Below are 20,278 nucleotides of genomic sequence, written 5' to 3'. Positions count from 1 at the left end.
ATGATTCTGGTCCGGGAACCACGCCTGAACTCCTCGCTCTAGCTGATGAAATCTGTTGGGAGTAATCATGGTGTTTTGATGGCACTAGAGGATATATGACCATAGCTACCCATCCTTTCAGTGGAGAGTTCCATAAAGATATACATGAAAGGAATGATGGAAAAGAAAAAAGACAATTATTGGGCTTACACTCAAACCTCTGGCACTGCTCTCTATCTACTGACAGGAAGAAGGTAGAGATCTTAAATATGTCCACTTCCTAAAGACTATAAAGTAAATATCTCTTGATACTTTCTCTTAAGCTTCATATTTCTATTTCCTGTCTATCTGTACCTTAATGCCTCATAAACTGTCACTTTATTTGTTCAAAAAAATGTTTATTTTTTAGTCATTGTTCAGGTTACTTGAGGATAAATCAGTAGACAAAAAGTATAAAAATTCCTACTTTTCTGAAGTTTACATGCTAGTATACTTCTAGCTTACATTTTGGTATGTAACAATTGAAATTTGGATGTCTCAAACTAAGTTTCTTATCCTAATGGTGGTTTTATTTCAGTTTTTCTTTTATTATCCCTAGTACTCTAACTTTCCCATCTTTTCAGTATTGCATTATAATTTATTTTTTCTCTTTCTAATATATCGCTGTCATCATGATTCTTGTGACGTTTCTTTCCATATCTGCATTTGACCCTGTGCCACGCTCTTATCTGCTGAGATGGCTTAGAACATCCTCTTGGTAGTCAGTCCCCTACCTCTGATAGTCATTTCTGTTTTGATTTATCCTGCATGATTAGGCTCGCGGTTATGAGCTGGTTGAGAGAGACTGGACTGGCAGATAAAAACCACAGGAGCTTTAGTTGTGCACTTGCCACAACCCAGCTAAACGAACATGTCAAAATAAAATTTCTTTGCTTTCAGTTATCATATCTGTAAACTGTAGAATTTGATCCAAATGATTTAAGAGCTCTTTTTAATATTTTTAATACCAGAAAAATTACAAGAATAAAACAAATGAATATTTCTGTGTCTTTCACCTTTACCTATTGTTAATTTTTGCCACATTCCCTCACTCCTGTATATTTTTTTGTATACACACACAAACACAGTTTTACTGTTTACTTATTAAGAATATTTTTGCTTTATAATTTGAGAGTTACCAGATTTCTGATACTTACACAAGCGTTATCAAGAAAATGGCATAACTCTGTAATCGGAGTATAGTTTTCACACTTGGGGAAACTGAACATTCGTATAATGCTATTGTTTAATATGTAGTCCATTTTCAAATTTCTCAGTTTTCCTAATAATGTACTGTAAACTATTTTTTTAAAACTCTCAAAGGATCTTTGGTGCATTTGGTTGCCATGTCTCCATTGTCTTGTTTAACCTAGAACAAAGTTTCCTTGCTTTTATGACATCGACTTAAGTATTTAGGCTAGTTGCATTGAAGAATATCCCTCAATTATGTATTTGTGATTATCTCCTTATGATCAGATAGAAAGATTTTTGACACAAATATTATATAAGTGATGTATTCTCACTGCACTCTTTAAACAGGCACATAATAACAGTTTAGCACCTAACTGGTGATTTTAAGTTTGATCATAAGGTTAGATTTGATTATAAGGTCATGTGAAGAATTTTTTTTATAGTTCATAAGTGATCTGTGCAGTGATAACTTTGAGACTGTGAATGTCCTTTTTCCAGCAGTCCTTCCCCCAGTGTTACTAGCATCTTGCCTGAATCAGATATTGTAGTAGTAGCGGTAAAATGCTCATTTTGAGGCCTCTCTTAGTCTTAAAAAGAAATTACTTTGATTTTCAAAATTTATATACCATATTCCTCATATCACTTTCCTCCCGTTCAAAAGCTACAATGATTCATTCCTCTCTAGCTTCATTTCTTACTTCTTTTACTTATAGATTCTGTCCTTAAACCAAGCTATTTTATATTCAGGTATTCATGTATATAAACATACATGAAATTTGTTCCTTTGCATATCATTGTTTCACATTTAATTGGTTCTGGCAGGAGTACCTTTATACTCTGTCAATTAATGCCCCTCTCATTTTAAATTTAGCTCAGGTCTCACCTTTTGCAGATTGGCTTTTGCAATTCATTCTCAAATGCCTCGTCAGTACAGAACTTGAGCACTTCGGCTTAGGGGATAGGGCCATAAATGTGTGGCACTGCTGGCTTTCCCCTTCTGCTGTATACGTGGAATAGCACCAGTTGACCTTGATAACTTTCCCTGCCAAATTCAGGAAGGATCCTTCTCAACACAGTACTCTAAATAGCCAGTTGTATACATATATAAATTGCTATAATACTTTCAGAAAAACATATATACGAGTACATTTGGGTTAATAAAAGTAGAAAAGGTCAAACAGGAATCATGCAGATAAATATAATGAAACCTAGGCTAAGAAAATTGTCACAGTTGAGTGCTGCATTCAGCGCCGAGCTTCCTGGCAGCTGAAGCAAAAAGGAAGCATCCTATTCAGTGTGGTTTTTATCTTTTTGAGTTGAAAGGACAAGTTTCTTTGACACATGAAACAAAAAATTTCCCTTCTAAATCATAAGATGTCTTAATTTGCTAGTTCATTATTTTAAAAACATTGAACTATTAGGTGAACCATATGAAATTGCTTTTTTAAAAGTCAAAAACAGTTGAATACTGATGATTTCATATGGTTCAACCTAATACATAATGATAAATATCTTCAAACATTGATGTTATAGAAGATGCAAAAACACTCCTAGTGTGACTTACTCTCTATAAACAGATGACACAATATTAAAATGCAATATTAAAAGGTGCTTATTATTAAGATAGAACTTAAAACTCTGTAGAGGAATGAAGATTAGGCTGACTCCATAGAACTTCCTCAAATATCAATTCAAATAGGCTTTTGTCAGAGGCTGAGTAACTATTATTGAAGTTGTATATTCTATCAAGTAGTTGAAACTTATTGCGAATTCATTAAAGGGTAACAACACACATTTTAGCTACTCAAAAAGGTGAAATGACACTGAACAGGATGCTTTCTTCTTGCGTTAGCTTATTATTAATTAAATTATAAAAATAATATGTGGATATGGCAAAATGGATTTAATAGTATGAAAAAGAAAAAATGAAAAATAAGTTTCTCCATACCCCACATCCAGTCTCACTTCCCAAACATAACTGTATTAAACAGTCCTTGATATATCTTTTTAGAAATTTCTGGATACATGCAAACATATAAAAACATATATTTATAAAGTATATATCCTTTTAATAGCCTTTATTTTTTTCCCTACAGATATATTTATATATACCTACTGTCCTGAAACTTGAATTTTTCATTTTAATCTAGAAAACGTTTCCATATGGATGCGTAAATCCACTGAGGAAAAACATATAATCTGTTTAATCAGTAGTACCCAGTTGTTAGGTATCTGAGTTGGTCTAGTTCTTTACTGTTATAATGGTGTTGCAGTGAATACCCTTGTGCATATTTCTCGCTTCCTCTGTGAATATAAATATTGGTAAGATTCCTAGAAATAAAATGGCTGGGTCAAAGGGCATATACATTTGAATTATGATAACTTTAATTAAACAGAATAAGCCTAGAGAGCCTAACTTTTCTCGAAACTTCTTACAGACAGAAAGCTCTTGAAGTTCAGGGGGGAAAAAATGTGTCTCACAAAATTACCCTATTTTGCCGTGTATGATGCGTACCCATGTGTTAGTGCCACCCATGTATAATGCATATCCTTATTTTTCCCTAAAAAATTTGGGCAAAAAAGTGCTTATTATACACAGCAAAATATGGTAACCAATTAGAAATGTTGGAATCGAGGGTATTCTGAGAAGAAACATTTAGATAGTCCTTGATAGCTAAAGTGAGGTTTGACTGAGCAAGCTTTTTAGAAAATCCATCTAAAATTATTTTGAATTTTAAGTAATTAAGAATCAACTCAGACAAGAGAATAAATCACTTTAAATTTTTTTTTTTTTTAAATAAAGGTTAAGAATGGGTAAATCAAACAATCAGAGGTTCTTGGGAGGTTAATGGTGATAAGTTTCAGTGTTTGCTTGCCCTTTTAAACTATTATTTCCTGGGATCCTTAATTCTACCTCTTTGTTCATTATGTAGATTTGAGCTCTCTTTTTAATCTAAGTAAATGGTGATTAAAACGTAGAGATGATACAGTATAATATATGAGATAATTCATCAAACAAATACTTAAGTGCCTCATATATGCCATTGCTGTTTTAGGGAAACATCCTGATATCAAGGAACTTACAAATCACATCACACTTGCCCTAGCTTGCAATTGCTATATTCTTTGAGTATCTGCCTGTGAAAATATGCCCTATGTTTGTATGTATGTATGTGTGTATGTATGTATGTATGTCATCTGTACTCTCCATTATTCTTTCCCCTCGTCCTGCTTTATTTTTCTTTATATCACTATACCCACCTGACATATTTGTTGTTTATCTTTCTCTGTCAGTAGATTGTAAGCTTCAAAATTATAGGGTCTTTTCCTTTTAACTACTCTCACGTCCCTGGCACCCAGCACACCATACAAGAGACACTCAATAAATGTGTTGAATTTGTCGAATACCTCTTTAGTATCTGTTAAGTTAAAAAAAAAAAGGGGGGTTGGCTTTTTGTATCTGTACTCTGATCGCTCTTAAGTAGGAGGGGTTTTTTTTTCTTTCTTTTTGGTTATAAATAAGTAATAAAGATTTATTTAAGGGTCTTAGGGTTTGCTGACAGAAACACGGCTAGGCAAAAACCCGGAAATATTCTGAAGAAGAAAAGTCAAGAGTTCTTACGGTAACAGCTGCGTTCTTGAGAACACTTTGTCCTGTGTTCTTAGCCCTAGGATTGGTTCAGGGTGGTTATCAGTAAGATGTCAGGTGGTCTGGGTAAGGTGAACGTTCTTTTCTTAGTCCTTCAAGGGGGTAGTCAGACGGTTATCTGAAGGTGTGATGTGTATCTAGGCATTGCTGCAGAACTGGAAAGTTCAAAAGTTGAAGTTCCTAGGATAGTTAAAACAAGAATAGAATAGTTTTCTCATACCTCAACCTATTTGATTTTAGTAATTTAACAGTTTGACTATAGTGACTCCAATTTGCATATTCACTCTAGTCCTCATATTATGTAAGTTTAAGGTGTGCAATATGGTGATTTGGGATATATTTATATATTGCGATCATTACCATAGGAGTGTTAGCTTACATCACTTAATTATGATTTCTTTATTGTTGTGAGAACATTTAAGATCTACTGTCTTAGCAGCTTTCAAGAATATAATACACATCGTTAACCATAATTACAATGTTGTACCTTAGATCTCCTGAGCTCACTCAAGTTCTAACTGGAAGTTTGTACCTTTGACCAACATTTTTCTAAACCCCTTCCCCTGCCCTCCAGCTCATGGTAATCACCATTCTATTCTGTTTACACATTGTTCGGCTTTTTTAGATTCCACATGTGGATAGTATGCAATATTCGTCTGTCTGATTTATTTCACTTAATGCCCTTAAGGCCCATCTTTGTTTTCCCAAATAGCAAGATTTCTTTCTTTTTTATGGCTGAATAATACTCATTGTGTATGTTTATCACATTGTCTTTATCTGTTCATCTATTAATGGGCACTTAGATTGTTTCCATATCTTAGCTATTGTGCATAATGTTGCCAAAAACACGGGAGTGCAGATATCTGATATCTTGTGTTCATTTCCTTTGGATATGAACCCAGAAGTGGAATTGCTGGATCATATGGTATTCTATTTTTAATTTTTTGAGGAACCTTCATACTGTTTTTTTAAGCATCTGTACCAATTTACATTTCTACCATCAGTGTACAAGGGTTCCCTTTTCTCCACATCTTCTGCAATACTTATCTCTTAGCTTTTTGATAATAGCCATCCTAATAAGTGTGAGGTAATATCTTACTGTGGTTTTGATTTGCATTTCCCTGATGGTTAATGATGTTGAGCATCTTTGCACGTACCTGTTGTCATCTGTATGTCTTCTTTGAAAACTTGTTTATTCAGTTCCTCTGATCATTATGTAAAATGGATTGTTTTTGTTGTTACTGAGTTTTATGAGTTCTTGACATAATTGGATATTAAACTCTTACCAGATATATGATTTGCAAATATTCTATTGGCTGCCTTTCTGTTTTTATTACTGTTTCTTTGACTGTATTAAAGCTTTTTAGTTTGATGCAGTCTCATTTATTTTTGCCTCCTTGCTTTTGCTTTTATGTTATATCCAAAAAATTGTTGCCAAGGCACAGGTTAAGGAGCTTTTCTGCTGTGTTTTCTTCTACAAGTTTTACAGTTCTAGGTTTTTAAGTTGTAGCTTTTAATTTCTCTTTTTAAAAAATTTCTAATTCTATTTTTAAGGCATTCCCTGATCCTCTTACATAAAATTTCTAATTGCTCCCTTGTTCCTTATCATTTTACCTTACTTTACCTTTTTGCATACACTGATCTCCTAACATACCATATAATTTCCTGAGGTATTCCCCAACTAGAATATAAACTCCATGAGGGAGTGATTTTTGTATGTTTTAATGGTTATTGTTTCCCTAGTGTTTATGGTGAGGCCACACATTCATGTTTCCATATTAAGTATTTGTTAAGTGAAGGAGTGAATCATTTGATTCCAAGAGAGACAGCTGAAAAACAGCGATTTTTATAAGATTTTTGCCAAAAATGGGAGAGGAGAAAAGAATAACAGATCTATTTCATTTCCTGATTGGGCTCAGGGCCTGAGCTCAGAATTCAGTTAGTGCTAGAAGAATAGGTCAAGGAATTTATAAAGCAAGCAAAAAAGGCCCAAGGCAAGATGGGAAACATTAGGGAGTGAGGGCAGTGGATCTGTTTTCAGTAAAGTCAAAAATTCAGATGCGCACGTGAAGAGGAAAAGCAGAAACAGTGTAAACTATTGTTGGAAGTTTCACAAAGTTGGTAAACCTAGGACAGTGGTTCTCAAAACTTGAGCCTGCATCAGAATCACCTGGAAACCTTCTTCGAACAGATTGCTGGGCTCCATCACTGAAGGTTCTGATCAATAGGAATGGACTGGGGCCTGAGAATTTGCATTTGAGACAGGGTCCCAGGTGATGCTGATGGTCTGGAGGATCACACTGTGGGAACCAATGATACTGGTGGCCTAGTAGTAAGCAATTAGAGATGAAGGAGTTACTCACACTGTATGACAAAGCATAGTTAGTACAAAGACTGGCTAGTACATGAGGTCAGGGGGGCAAATCATTGTTTAACTATTTCAGGTTGTCCAGTCTCCTCACATGGTGCACGAAGGGCCAGGACTACGGTCTCCACATTCTTAAATCCCTCTTAGTACCTATCACAGATCACAGTGCAATCCAAATTGTAGACTGTCAGGAACACACACACACACGGAGTGAATTTCACTTGCACTGTTTAATACAAGTATTTTTTCCAATTTCAGAACTCTGTACTTAGAAATATTTTTGTCAGTTTTTTTCCTACAGTAGAGGGAGCTACAACCCAAATTATTCTTATGTAGCAATAACAAATAATGTTATTCTTCCCCATCCTTTTCCATTCGTCTTTATTTTTCAACTTTAAAAGTCATCTTTATTGCAGTATTATAAGTGGACAGCTTATTGCCTTTTGGCAAATATATAAGACTGGGTAGCTACCACCCTCGTCAATTTTTCCATCCTAGTCTTGCAGTGAATTCCACCCCACCCATAAACACATAGCTTTCTGTAACTATAGGTTGCCTCTTCTAGAGTTGCATGTAATTGGAATCATGCAGTATGCTGAAGTAACTGAATTTCTGTATGCATAAACAAAAATCTACTCAAAGCGGATCATAGATCTAAATTGAAAACCTAAAAAAAAAAAAAATGCAACTTTTAGTAGAAAACATAGGAGAAAATTTGGGGGACCTTATGGTAGGAAAAGGTTTTTTCAGATATCGCACCAAAAGCTTAATCCATAAAAAAATGAATTGATCAGTTGGTCTAAAGTTTAAAATCATCTGTTCTTTGAAAGATGTTTGTAAAAGAATTAAAGAAAATGAAATGAAATGATGAAAAGTGGCTAGAACATACACAGACAATAACATAACCTGCAACCCAATTTAAAACCAGGAAGAAGAGTTGAAGTGCCTCACTAAAGAAGATTATAAGGATGATGAATGAGCTCATGAAAAAATGCTCAACATCATTAGCACAAATTAGAACTGCAGTGAGATACCACTCCACGCCTAGTAGAACGTCAAAATAGACCCACACCTGAGAGAGGTCTGCTTTTACTTTCTCACTTTGGACCTTTTGTTTGAAGATGTAAGGCAGGGTGGGTCTTAAAATTCTGAGGACAAAGTCAAGAATATTACAAAGATCCTGATTACTGGGGGAAAGAATTAAATAACAAAATCTGCCAACTGAGAAAATCTTTGTCACAAATGTAACAGAGAAAGCAAACATTTTTACTGTTGAATAAGCATGAAGCCAGACAGCAGTTTGCATCACAGGCACATTGTAAAGACAGAAGGAAACCTCACTTTTCCATGTAATCAGGTTAGATGCAATCCATTGTATACACATTCTGAAGGTAAACGATCACTGGTCCTCATGTAAGAATACTTTCTCCAGAGCACCATTTGCTATATATACCATAATTCATTCTCAATTCACATGGTAATTGGGGTGGCCATCTGTATTAGTTAGTTGCCTTTATCCAAAAGGAAAACTAATACTTCTAATTACTGCTTTGAGAAAGGGACCTAAACTGCCCTCCCATAGTGACAAGGAGAATGGGGTGCTCTCTTCCTTGATGTTTACATTTCAAAGACAGAGCGCCCTGGCCTTTAAGGAAAACATTGCTGGATTTTAAAACCTGACAACAGGTTTGTTTTGCTTTTTAAAAGATTTACATACATATCAAAGGGAGAAATAAAAGTTTTCTTAAAGCACCAGGAAATTTTTAATAATTTTATCACTAACCTTTACAAAACTGGGAGCTCTGACCATATTTTACTGCTGACGTAACTAACCTCTATTACCATCTACCTCTGGGCTGTTATACGAGATAACCCCTTTTGTGTGTATAGTTTAAATGTGACCTGTTTCTATGAGCAAAATCATCCTGACTTATTTGATCCCTAAAGGCAGAGGAAAGTGAATTCCCCTTAGCAGTGCAGTGCTCCTTTGTATCTCAGGAGAAAGCCTAACTCATCGCAGCAGACCCGAAATGTCTGCCACCTTCAGTTTATCTTTAAAACTGCACATATATTTTGCATTTGAATCCATGATGTGGCTGTGTTTCTTTCAATAATTTTTCTTCCCCAGCTCTTCCGCCCTGCTCCCCGAAAACAGGTTTAAGATTTGACAAAAGATGTGGGGAGGGGCTGAGGGAGGATGATCTTTTGGAGAGATTAATAATTGTATGTTTTAATGCACCATCTTTCAGAATGTCATTCCCACTGGTTATCTTCAATTTAATTTGATTTCTAACCAGTCAGTTCCAGAGACATTATTTAAACACTAGAAGTATAAATAAATGGAAGTTTGAAACAAATTATTTTTCAAACAATCTTTTCTTTTTCTTCTAATGAGGTCCTTGCCGTCCTTACTGCAGGCCTTTTATGAGTTGTAACATCGCCTATCTATAATACAGTGCCACTGCATTTGGTAGTTGTGAAAAAGAATAACGTGTCTCCCAGGCTCATTTGATAAAGAAACATAAAGGACCAAGTGAGAATACATTCACCTGGTGGTTGGTTCTTTTAGCCTTATCTTTCCTCTGTAGACACCTAAACGTTTCTCTCAGATTTGGTGGCTTCTTTCTGAAAAAGTTCCCTATTCAGTTACTGTGTCAATGACTTCCGGCACCACCACCTCCTCTGAGTGTCTTGTCTTTATGTAAGAGGAGGAAAAAAGAGATGTATGTGAACAGTATTTAAAAATAGCTCTAAAAGGTACCCAGGACATCCAGTGAAACTAAAGTACTTAATAGCACCTTTTTCTATACCTACAGGCTTCCGTCAGTGTCATATGTAATGTATTATCTCTAACCTTGAACTATAGTTTAAAAAAAAATCTTCATTAGAAGTAAAAAATACCTAGCTGTCTGATAGCTATCTAGATTGTAGACTTTTCTCAACTTTTACAGCAAAGATCATGCTTCTCCAGTTGTTCTATTTTTAAACTCGAGGTTTAAATTTCAATGAGTAATAGTATACCATGTCCTTGACATCCTCTTCTGAATTTATAGTCCAAAGTTAAAAAGAGATATTTAACTATATTACTTTAATTTTAAACATTGACTTTGTAATCAATTTTTACATGTACACTGTATATTATTTAAGTCTAGTGGCAACTCCTGCTCACCAGCATTGCTCGACTCTGCCAGAAGGGGTCAGTCTTGCTCCAAACCTCTGGGACCAAGCTGCAGTGCTTAAGGTCCAGAGGCACCGAGAGGTAGGGATGGAAGTTGTGTTCTTTTTCCTGGCGGCCGTAACAAGTTACCCCACACTCCGTGGCTTGACAGAAATGTGTTCTCTCACAGTTCTGGAGGCCAGAGGCCGGAAATCAGTTTCCTCTAAAGGTCTCCCTTGGCTCATGGCAGCATAACTTCAGTCTTTGCCTCTGTCTTCACATGGCCTTCTTCCCTGCGTGTGCCTGGGTCCAAATCTCCCCCTCCTTTCTCTTGTAAAGATACAGGTCCTTGGATTTAGGGCCCACCCTAAGTCCAGAATGATTTCACTTCAAGGTCCTTGAGACCCTATTTCTAAATAAGATCATGTTTTGGGGCTCTAGGTAGAAATGAAGGGGGGGCACACTATATATTTCATTAAGATTCTTTTAAAACATAGCATTTTTTGTTAGCTAAAATTTTCACATTTGTTACCTTACTGATTTTTCTAACACTTATGTTTACATGAAGTACTTCCTTATCATCTTCCATGGAAAGGAATCATTCTTCAGGAAACTCTTGTATTTTCTATCTTTATTCCTTTGTTCATTCTTCTTCCAAGAAGTGATGATCCACTAGCCCACATTTAACCAAGAGACATGCAGAGACAGGGGCTCGCACAGAACGTAGCTTTCCTGGGCATGTTTGTGCCCAGAACACCAAGAGCTTGTGCTTCCAGTTTCCGTGTAGTAAGCAGACCCGACCAAGTCTCACTTTTCAGTTCCAAGGTCTCTGCCTGCAACTGGGTGAATACATCAGTCAAGTGGGGTCTCCAGGTCTGGGGTCAAGGAGAAAGATTGAAAGTCCCGCTGCTCTGGATTCCAGCTTTATCAAAGATGATATGCGGTCTCCATTTGCCTCAGTGCTGGGTGATTTTACTCCATCATCTTTACTCCAGATCTGTAACAGCGAACAGAAAAGATATTAAAGTACCTGTTTTTAAAATAAATAAATTTTAGCTAAAATACTATAAAGGAATTCCTCAGTAAAGCCTGGTAAGGCCCAGCTAGTTGTTGCTAAGGTTAAGAGTTAGAGCCCAGATTTCCTGACTCTGTGTAATTAGTTTTTTATGCTCATTTTCATGACCCCCCCAACCAAGAGAATTCAGATTGGAATTTGCCCAACAGTGTAGCTAACAATCATTGTATGTGTTAAATGTATCATTTTTTACTGCTATGTAACCACTCTGGCTTGTGTTTCTCTGTGTGTGTGTTTGAGGGGAAGGATGTCCAGGAATCCTTGCCTTTCTATTATAAACAGTGCTACTACCCATGTAGAGAGATTAATAATTATTAAACCTTCTATAAATCCATGTTTCTGAAACCTTTGTTTAATAATTTGCAACACCTGCAAAACTGCTAATATGTAGGAGTGTGTAAAAGTTCTTGCTATGTCCAAATAATGTACTTATTTCCTTCAGTGTTTATTTACATATGTCAATTAGTTAATTTCTAATTATACTATGTAAGCTGCCAAAACATATGACTGATATATGTTATTTTTAAAAGAATGTCTGAAAAATTATGAAGTTGTTTGTCTTAGGCCATTTTACAGCTTGTCATTTTATGTGCTTCCAACAGGTATGTGGAACTTGTTTTCTAACTGTCTTACGTCAGAGGTCTCATGCAGCTTGCTTGACTTTTTAGGCACTGTTCTGGAACACACTGTGTTTTAGATCATTTGAGTGACTGGAGTTCACCCTTTGGGTTTTTCATCAAAGCTGCTCAAAAGAGGTTATTGGTGTCCTCTGCCATTATAGCTGGGTCACTTGATCTTCCTGTTGAATTCTAATTGACGCTAATTTCCCTTCCTTTCATTTTCAGGTATTTGTATCTGCTGTTCTCCGGCGATGACCTTTTACCTTTAGATCACTGGGTGTTTAATACAGAGGCTCACCCTCTGCCCGTGTTGCATTTAGCCAACACCACACTTTCAGGAAATCCCGCTGTTCGATGAAAGCAGCTTCAGAAAGACCATTCTCACCTGTGTTTTGTTTACATGGACCACTGTAGAAGTTCATCTGGAGTGGGGACTTCTGAAAACCTGAACCTCTTAAGTCAACTTGACAGGGTGAAACATGACTCATTCCCCATGGACTTGTCAACTTGTAGATATCTCAACTTTGAAATGATTCCATTTTATACCTGACCAAAACATATTCCAGTATGTGTAGGACGGAGACCTCATGTGCTTTGATTCTTAAGGAGATGGTCACATGAGAAATGCCGGTTATGACGATACTGTTTTTAGAGTCCTGGAATCTGGAGGCTAGACTTCCTAAGAAAAAGGCAAGAATGTGGAGCATCAAAGCAGGAGTTAGAGATGGCCTTTGACACCAGTTTATACTTGTCTCCTCCCAAAGTGGAGCAGCTCTCAAATCAAATATGTATGCATTGTTTAGCCCTTTTTTTCTCCATTTTTAATAATGGAGTGAACTAAAATAAACAAGAACAAATGAACAGTGTCACTGTATCAGCAGCAAGAAGACCCGGAAAAGAAACAGAAGTACCTACCCCTGCCTGAATTTTCAAGTTCCCCATTGGATGACCAGACTGGCAACCATTTCAAATCCCAATCTATTCCATTGAAATTTCTTAGTTAAATTTAATTTTCTCTGGGGGCATGATCTTACAAAGAATATTCTTCAAGTTTTGTCTCCATATGGAATCACTGAAACTGTTTGTCATAACCGCTACTTATGAGCCTGGGTTTGGGATTTTGTGCATGTCGTGTTGGTAGCATGACAAAAAGTGGGGGAAATGCGCAGTTTGTTCCCTTGAAGCCTGTTCTAAGGGAAAGCATTGGTTTTGTTGGTAGGAGATTATTTTTCCAAACCAGCAAATCTACCAAGTAACTTTTAACCATTTTAACCTCATTATAAACTTAGTAGAATCCCTCAACTTACAACATTACTTAGATGGCTTGACAAAATCCACTATCAGCTCTGAATTTACCTTGGTGAGCCAAAGTACTTCCACAGCTTATTAAGTCAGAAACAAAATACATAGAGTGAAACTTCCTTAAGTAGTCTTTATCTGAAATGGGGAAATGGGATCCTTTATTATCTCATCAGATGAGTGAGCTTTTCAAAAATATTTTTATGTAAAAATAAATTTAACTTTTATTTTCTCCAAGAATATTTATAGAAATCCAAAGAGTTAATCAAAGTAGCTGCAAAATAATTTTTGGTGATAAAAGTGTGCTGCAATTAATCATATTACACTGAATTTGGGATACAATAGCTAAAGGATATTCTCGTACCATCAATAGATTTTGCAGTGATATTTCTTTTTAAATAAATTAATATTTCTTTATATTTGGGGGAAGAGTTTAAATTTTATCAAGAACTATGTTGTAAGATAAATATCTAATGCTTACAAATTTTCTGTCCCTTGAATTTGTCACAGTGCAAGACACTTTTTCTTCTTTATATTTAATACAAAAGCTTCCATTGACAGTAAAAGTTGGGAGTAATATAATTAGTCTAATATTTACTGTGCAAATTTCATGAAACAATGTTTGTGCAAGAAACCCACCTTGGAATTCTGAAGGCTTACTTCCTTATTTATCTAATTGCTTTTCTTTTTAACCTTTCTTGGACATGTAGTAGATTTAAATTGGAAAAAGATTTATAAATAAATATAATTGAATATTTTCTAAGGGCGATCATTTAACCTCACAAATAGTCAAAAAATCTTCACATTCAGCAAATGCTCAATAATGATAACTACCCCAAGATTGTTTAGTATACATAGAAAACAAGTATGTGGCCAGTTGCATTACTTAAGTCTTAAAGAGAGTTAAATTTTAGCACGTATTTTGAAATTGTATTATCTTTTACTACTTGAAAATAAAAATTTTAAGTGAGACGTGTAGATGACTGTAACTTCAGAAGAGAAAGGGAAAGAAAGTACTTGGTTCTCAAAAACAAGTGGAAAACCTGGGTGGGCAAGGACCCAGAAAAGCTGTGTAGATGGCAATGACCCCTCCCTCACTTTATTTAGAAGAATTCAGAGTAAAGGGCCCTTCTGGGCTCCCCGGGAACTCCTCGAGGAGTAAGACACAACCCTCACTCCTAAGTGCTCTGTTGTATTTCTCAAGTGACTGGAACTTAAAAGAAAGCAGACAAATGTACAAGCCTGGCCAGTTCTGGAACAAGCACAGAATTTGAGAGGGACAGTGGAAGGGTCTTCCTCACCACCCCCCTACCTTCTTTGTAATGATGAGACAACTAGAGCTTAAAATAATGCTTCCATTTTTTCCTTCTGAATACCAAAGGCAATTAAATTAAAGTCGGCTACAAGTGACTTGCCAGCATCATGTTTTATTTTTGTTACGGATTTTTAAAAGTATTTCCTCCAAGATCAATCCTTATGCCATATTCTGCTTAGTTTCCAAGACTAGTCTTTACTTTCTTCTGTTCTTGACAGTCCTTTGCATTCTGTAGACCTATTACTCAGGTTAAATAACTTGTTACATATATACAACCTTCTGCAAAGGGACTAGATACGCTCCTTTCCCGGTGTCTCCTCAGAGTAGACACCTTACTTTGTGCCTTTGGCACAAATATGCAAAGTAGATCAGTTGGTACATTAAAAAAAAAAAAAAAAAAAAAGAGGTGGTTGAATACCCCTCTAACTTCTACGTGTATTTATTTTACAATTTTAGAATCACACCATTTTGTTCAAACCAGTATAAAGTTGTCAAGGCCAAGAGAACGTGGCCCTAACCAAAAAGAAGGCTCAGTGCAGAAAAATTAGTCCCCAGTTAGAGGGTTCTTCCTTTCCGGTGGGTGTATGCTGTGTGGTGTCTCTCCGACACCAGCTTATCCCTGTCTTTGAGCAGATGTATATGTGTAACTGAGGACTGAAGGAATGTATTCCTTTTGTGGAATATTGACCCTGCTTTTCTGTGGTGTAGATTTTAACCAAGCAGTTTGAAATTCTGATCTCATCTCCACTCTCCATTGCCAAAGTCTTTGTCAGAACTACAAGTATGTTGATAAAAGATTGTGCCTGCCATTCTTATTATGCAATTTCTCCCAGACCCTGGATTTCTTATAGTGAACGCAGGAGTCAGCGAGAGAATGAGTGAACAGCGTGAAGCGTCCACCCACGCTAGACATTGCGTTGGGCACTATCAGGCATCAGAACGTTTTGTGATTCCACTGGCGTTTTCTGTGAGAATAGTTTGTACCATTTTAAATGGTTTCCAGTATGAATCATGTTTCAAAAATCTTATAGTCCATTGAAATTACAGAGCAAAAGAAATTGTTTATAATATATTTTAAACACTGTGTTACTGTATAATCCCAAGAGCTATAATTGTAGTTAGTAACTAAACTCTCAGAAATGTCAAAGAAATACTTGATTTCTGATGCAACATGGGCTAAAATATTTAGAAATAAATGCAAACATTCTTATTTTGCTATATCACTTTAATTGCATAATTAAAAATGTTTTCTAGAAATGCTGGCTATTTTATATTCAGAATTTTTTGTCACATAATTCATGGGTAAAACTTGGAGTTGTATATTGTTTTTGCTCTGTGTCCCAGTAATGGTTCCATGCTGTTAAATATGAAGAAAAATATACTAAAATATTTCTAAGTTCCAAATAATAGTTCCTAGTAATAGTACTTTAAATAGTTATTTTCCTTTAGGTTTTCTTACCCTTAAACTGGCTAGTTCATATCTTATCCATTCTTTACATAGATACATACATAAATACAATTTTACCCATAGAGGTTTTCAACACCATGTGTTTATTCATTAACAAACACAGTTGTTAACTGGTTTTGGCTGTACAAGTTCTAAGCAGAATATTTGGGTAACCAAATATGCTCTGGAGATATTTTAATGGACTTGTTCTGGTTCAAGAACATTGGTGATGATGATTTTCTGTTACTTTAGCTCATTCAGATCATGATGGAGATGTTCTTTTTGTTCTATCATGCCTCAGCAAGCTTTTCTGTAAAGGTTCAGATAAATATTTTAGGCTTTGTGAGCTACCCTGTCTCTGTCTCTACTATGCAGCTCTGCTATTGAAACGTGAAAGCAGATACAGGCATTATGTAAATGAAAGGGCCTAGCTGTGTTCCAATAAAACTTTATTTACAAAAACATGGAGGGCTGGATTTTGCCCATGGGTCACAGCTGTTAACATTGATCCCAAAGTTTACTTTGTGTAAGACCCTGTAGTCTTTGATCTGTACCTTTTCACTGTATTTGAGTTACACGATTCATTTTAAAGTAAAAAGATGTGTGTATGTACGAGTGTATGTATCTGTGTAACCTAAAGCTATATATTTTGTTGTCTTGAAAATAGATATACTCCTGGAGTCAGTCATGGAACTGTCATAGAAGAGGCATATTTTTTGCTCTTGCGGTGTGCTATCAGCCAATACCCTTACCTTGCCATTCTGTGCCACAATGCCAGAGTCCCCATGTAAAATGAAGTGATTCAGTGGTGTCAAAATAGTAATTCTCTCCAAGTTCTGCCTGCTTATTGACCTTTGGACCAGGACTCTGGATTGCTGGGGCTGCAGAATCCCTCCATGAGTACTCTTAGAGCCCTCTGTTAGGAATAGGACAATTTCTGACCTTTGTCCTGCAGGAACCAATCTTGAAAATTCCCAGCAACAGAAAATGGATTATGTGCCACATGGCAGCCACTATTACTTCTTTAGACTGCAGAAGGGTACTGCCCATTCCCTCTAGAAATGCCTGAACCTGAGGAGTGCAGAGAAAGGTGTATCCACAAGGACAGTTCCCCCTCCTCTTCCCTTGCGTAACTCTCCCGAAACCCTTCACAAGTCACTAGCATTATTTCAGAATTTCAGTATGCATCATATTTCAATGAAAATGTCTGTCGCAACCTTACACTTACACTGTTTAACAAGTAATCCATTTTAAACTTTGAGTTCAGTGGAACTCATGAAGTGACCCCATGTTACTAGTGTTGCAATGCACAATCATCATCCTTAGAGATAATAGATTTTTTGCTAAAAAGTTTATTGAATATTTCATGGTTTTTGGAAATTCTGGAGGAGGGGAAGCCTGTATTCTGAGTGACAGGGAGCTGCCTTTCTAAGTCCAACATCCTATGCAGATCACTCCAGCTCAGTGTGAAGTAAGCGTACAAATACACAAGCCCACATTAATTTATTACACACAGGAGTTGAAACAGTTGCAAATGTCGCACAGCTCTTCGCATGTCACAGAATTCACCCGGACAGCGCCAGGAGCTCCATGGAGACAAGCTTAGCTCTCGGGGAAAATTATTTTTTAGAAAATTTAGAAATTAGATTTTGTTGGATTAATTAAATAACGTATCCCCAGTTTTAATTACTGGATTTGGACGTTGAAATGCAATTGCTCGAACAAACTGGTCTTAAATTCACCGATACCATTTTTCTTAAACTAGAAGTGGGGTAGGTGTAACCTCTTAAATCGGTTCCCACGGGCCGCTCCTGAGCTGATTTCCAGTCATGTCCTCCATATGTAATTTTTATAAAGTAAAGGTAATATTGTATATTAAAGGTCAAATAAAGATGTTCTTTAAGTGAAAAATCTTGATTTATCCTTCATTCACACACGGATGACAACACAGTTCAATGTTCTTCCTATTTACAGAACAAATTTGTCTTTTACTATAACTGACAGTCTTCAGTCTCCCACAATCAAAGTATGTCCTTTGGTTCAGCTAACTCACATTCCTCTATGTTACAGGAAGATGAAGAGTGGGCTTAAGGGTAATTTTTACTTCACCTGATTTAAAGAAAACTGCTACTGTCCCTGTTACCTTTAAGACCTACCTCTGAGATTAATTATCAGGCTTAAAAATACCGGAGTCACTGCATCTCATTCAGATCTGACCTGATTGTGCTGAAGTGATTCTCGAGCAAAAATAGGCCCAAGAGGCCTGAGGAATGGAATCTGCCAGCCCACAGGTAGTGGTTTAATCCATTGATACTGCAAATGCAGAGGATACTGAAAACCCTGTATTCAGGGAGCCTCAAGCAAGGCAGTGATAAAACCTGAAGTAACAGCCCGTTCATCCTTGAGGCCTAATTCTCCCTGGTACAGTGGATTTCAACTTAAATCAAAATTTGTAACTAGGAAATTTACATTGTGAACATAGCAGAATTATTGTGGATTTATCTTTTCAGAAGCAACTAAAACAGGACCAGAAAAAAGAATATGGGTCTCTGAGTGACTCTAGTTTGACAAAATCTGGGCCTCTCTCTGCTAGGTAGTGAAATTTTCACCTTTTGTTCATTGAGTTAGAAAAGACTGTCCCCAACATGCAGATGGCATTCATTTTGGGAGCATGGGTTCCTCATGGAAACAGAGAGCAGGCCAGCGATGGCCATGGGCTGGGGGGTGGGGCAAACAGGGAGAAGTCGGTCAGTTGTAACGGGAAACATAGCACGGGGACTGTCGCTAAGGATCCCATTGTATTGAAAGTTGCTGAGAGACAGTAGGTCTCAAATGTTCTTACCACACACACAGAAAAGTAACTATCTGAGGTGATGGCTGAGTTAATCATTTTGTGGTAATGTTTGCACGATATGTGTATATATCAAATCATAGATACCTTAAATTTATACCATATGTTGCCAATTACATCTCAAAACTTTTCTTAAAATACGGGTTCAGATGGTGAGAGGCTGCATGCACCTTGTTGATTAACCTAGCACAAAAGTCTTTAAAAATTTTTTTGTAAATACACAAAACTTGCTACTTTAACCATTTTCAGTGTATAATCCAGTGGCATTAATAATTACATTAAGAATGTTGTGCAACAATTACCGCTATTTCCAAAACATTTTCATCATTCCAAACAATCTCTATAACCATTAAGCAATAATTCCACATTCTCTTATTCTCCCAAGAAAAATCTCAATTTTTTTAACTCAAGAAAATTTTAATTTTTTGCCTATAAAATGGATTTGGGGAAGACTTAAATGAGAAAACTCTATATACCCTGGCCTGAAATAAGCTCACAAGTTTAGTTACTATTTTAAATTATTTTTGTTGGCAGTGGATTGGAGTAATTCCTAAAGGAATGGAAATTTGAAAGGGTAGATGCAGAGAAGTCAAGAGCGAAGAAAACCGTTTAGTTCTACCTCGTTTTACACGTAAGGATATTGAAACCAAAAGAAGGTAAATAGAGCTTAGATGATCTTAAAGATGGTTTTCCAATTTTATCATTCATGATTCTATGAAATAAAACTCATGTAGTTTTGTTGTTAAAAAAGTTTAATGACATGTAAATGTATTCATATTCTATATGAACCTAGCAGTTTAAAAACTAGAAGTCACTCTTTGTTAAAACACACGCAACAAAAATTTATACACTGAAAATTAGCAGCTATCTTTGGTAAGGATATAAGAGAATACTTGCTTGTTTAACTTTGAAAAACATTAACAGCAATATCAAGGTACGGTTCACAAACTAAGACGATCCCATTTTAAGTGAAAATCTCAGTGCTGTCCAGTGAGCTTGTGGGGGGCGCGCCCCTCGCACAGACACGCCCACCTGCAGCGCACATCTATCCCTACCCCAGCCCTGGCAACCACTCATCCGCTTTGGATCTTTGCAGCGCTGCCTTTTTTGGACGTTTCATATAAATGGCATCATACAATGTAGTCTTTTGCATCTGGCTTTGTTTTGAACCTTTATGCTGTAGCAAGTATCAAGAGCTTGTTCCTTTTTATTGCTAAAAACATTTCATTGTCTGGATATACCATATTTTGTTTATCCATTTACCAATGATAGATATTTGGATCCTTTC

The 20,278-nt window shown here is 36.3% G+C and overlaps 1 protein-coding gene across 2 annotated transcripts in view; it reads left to right on the top strand.

Moving 5' to 3' along the window:
• MAN1A2 (mannosidase alpha class 1A member 2) overlaps positions 1–18,151 on the top strand; it is a 131,573-nt gene extending 113,422 nt beyond the window's left edge. For both annotated transcript variants that reach the window (XM_054564910.1, XM_054564911.1), the window contains exon 13: positions 12,304–18,151. In XM_054564910.1, the coding sequence (XP_054420885.1) occupies positions 12,304–12,436 (133 nt within the window). In that variant the 3' untranslated portion in view covers positions 12,437–18,151. The remainder of the gene's footprint in view (positions 1–12,303) is intronic.
• Positions 18,152–20,278: the final 2,127 nt, after the last annotated feature.

This window comes from Pteronotus mesoamericanus, unplaced genomic scaffold (genome assembly GCF_021234165.1).
Source record: "Pteronotus mesoamericanus isolate MK-2021 breed Mesoamerican mustached bat unplaced genomic scaffold, CSHL_Meso_final scaffold_99, whole genome shotgun sequence".
Taxonomy (NCBI): Eukaryota; Metazoa; Chordata; class Mammalia; order Chiroptera; family Mormoopidae; genus Pteronotus; species Pteronotus mesoamericanus.
The sequence above is the reverse complement of the archived record's forward strand: the minus strand, read 5'-3'. Positions and strand labels throughout refer to the sequence as shown.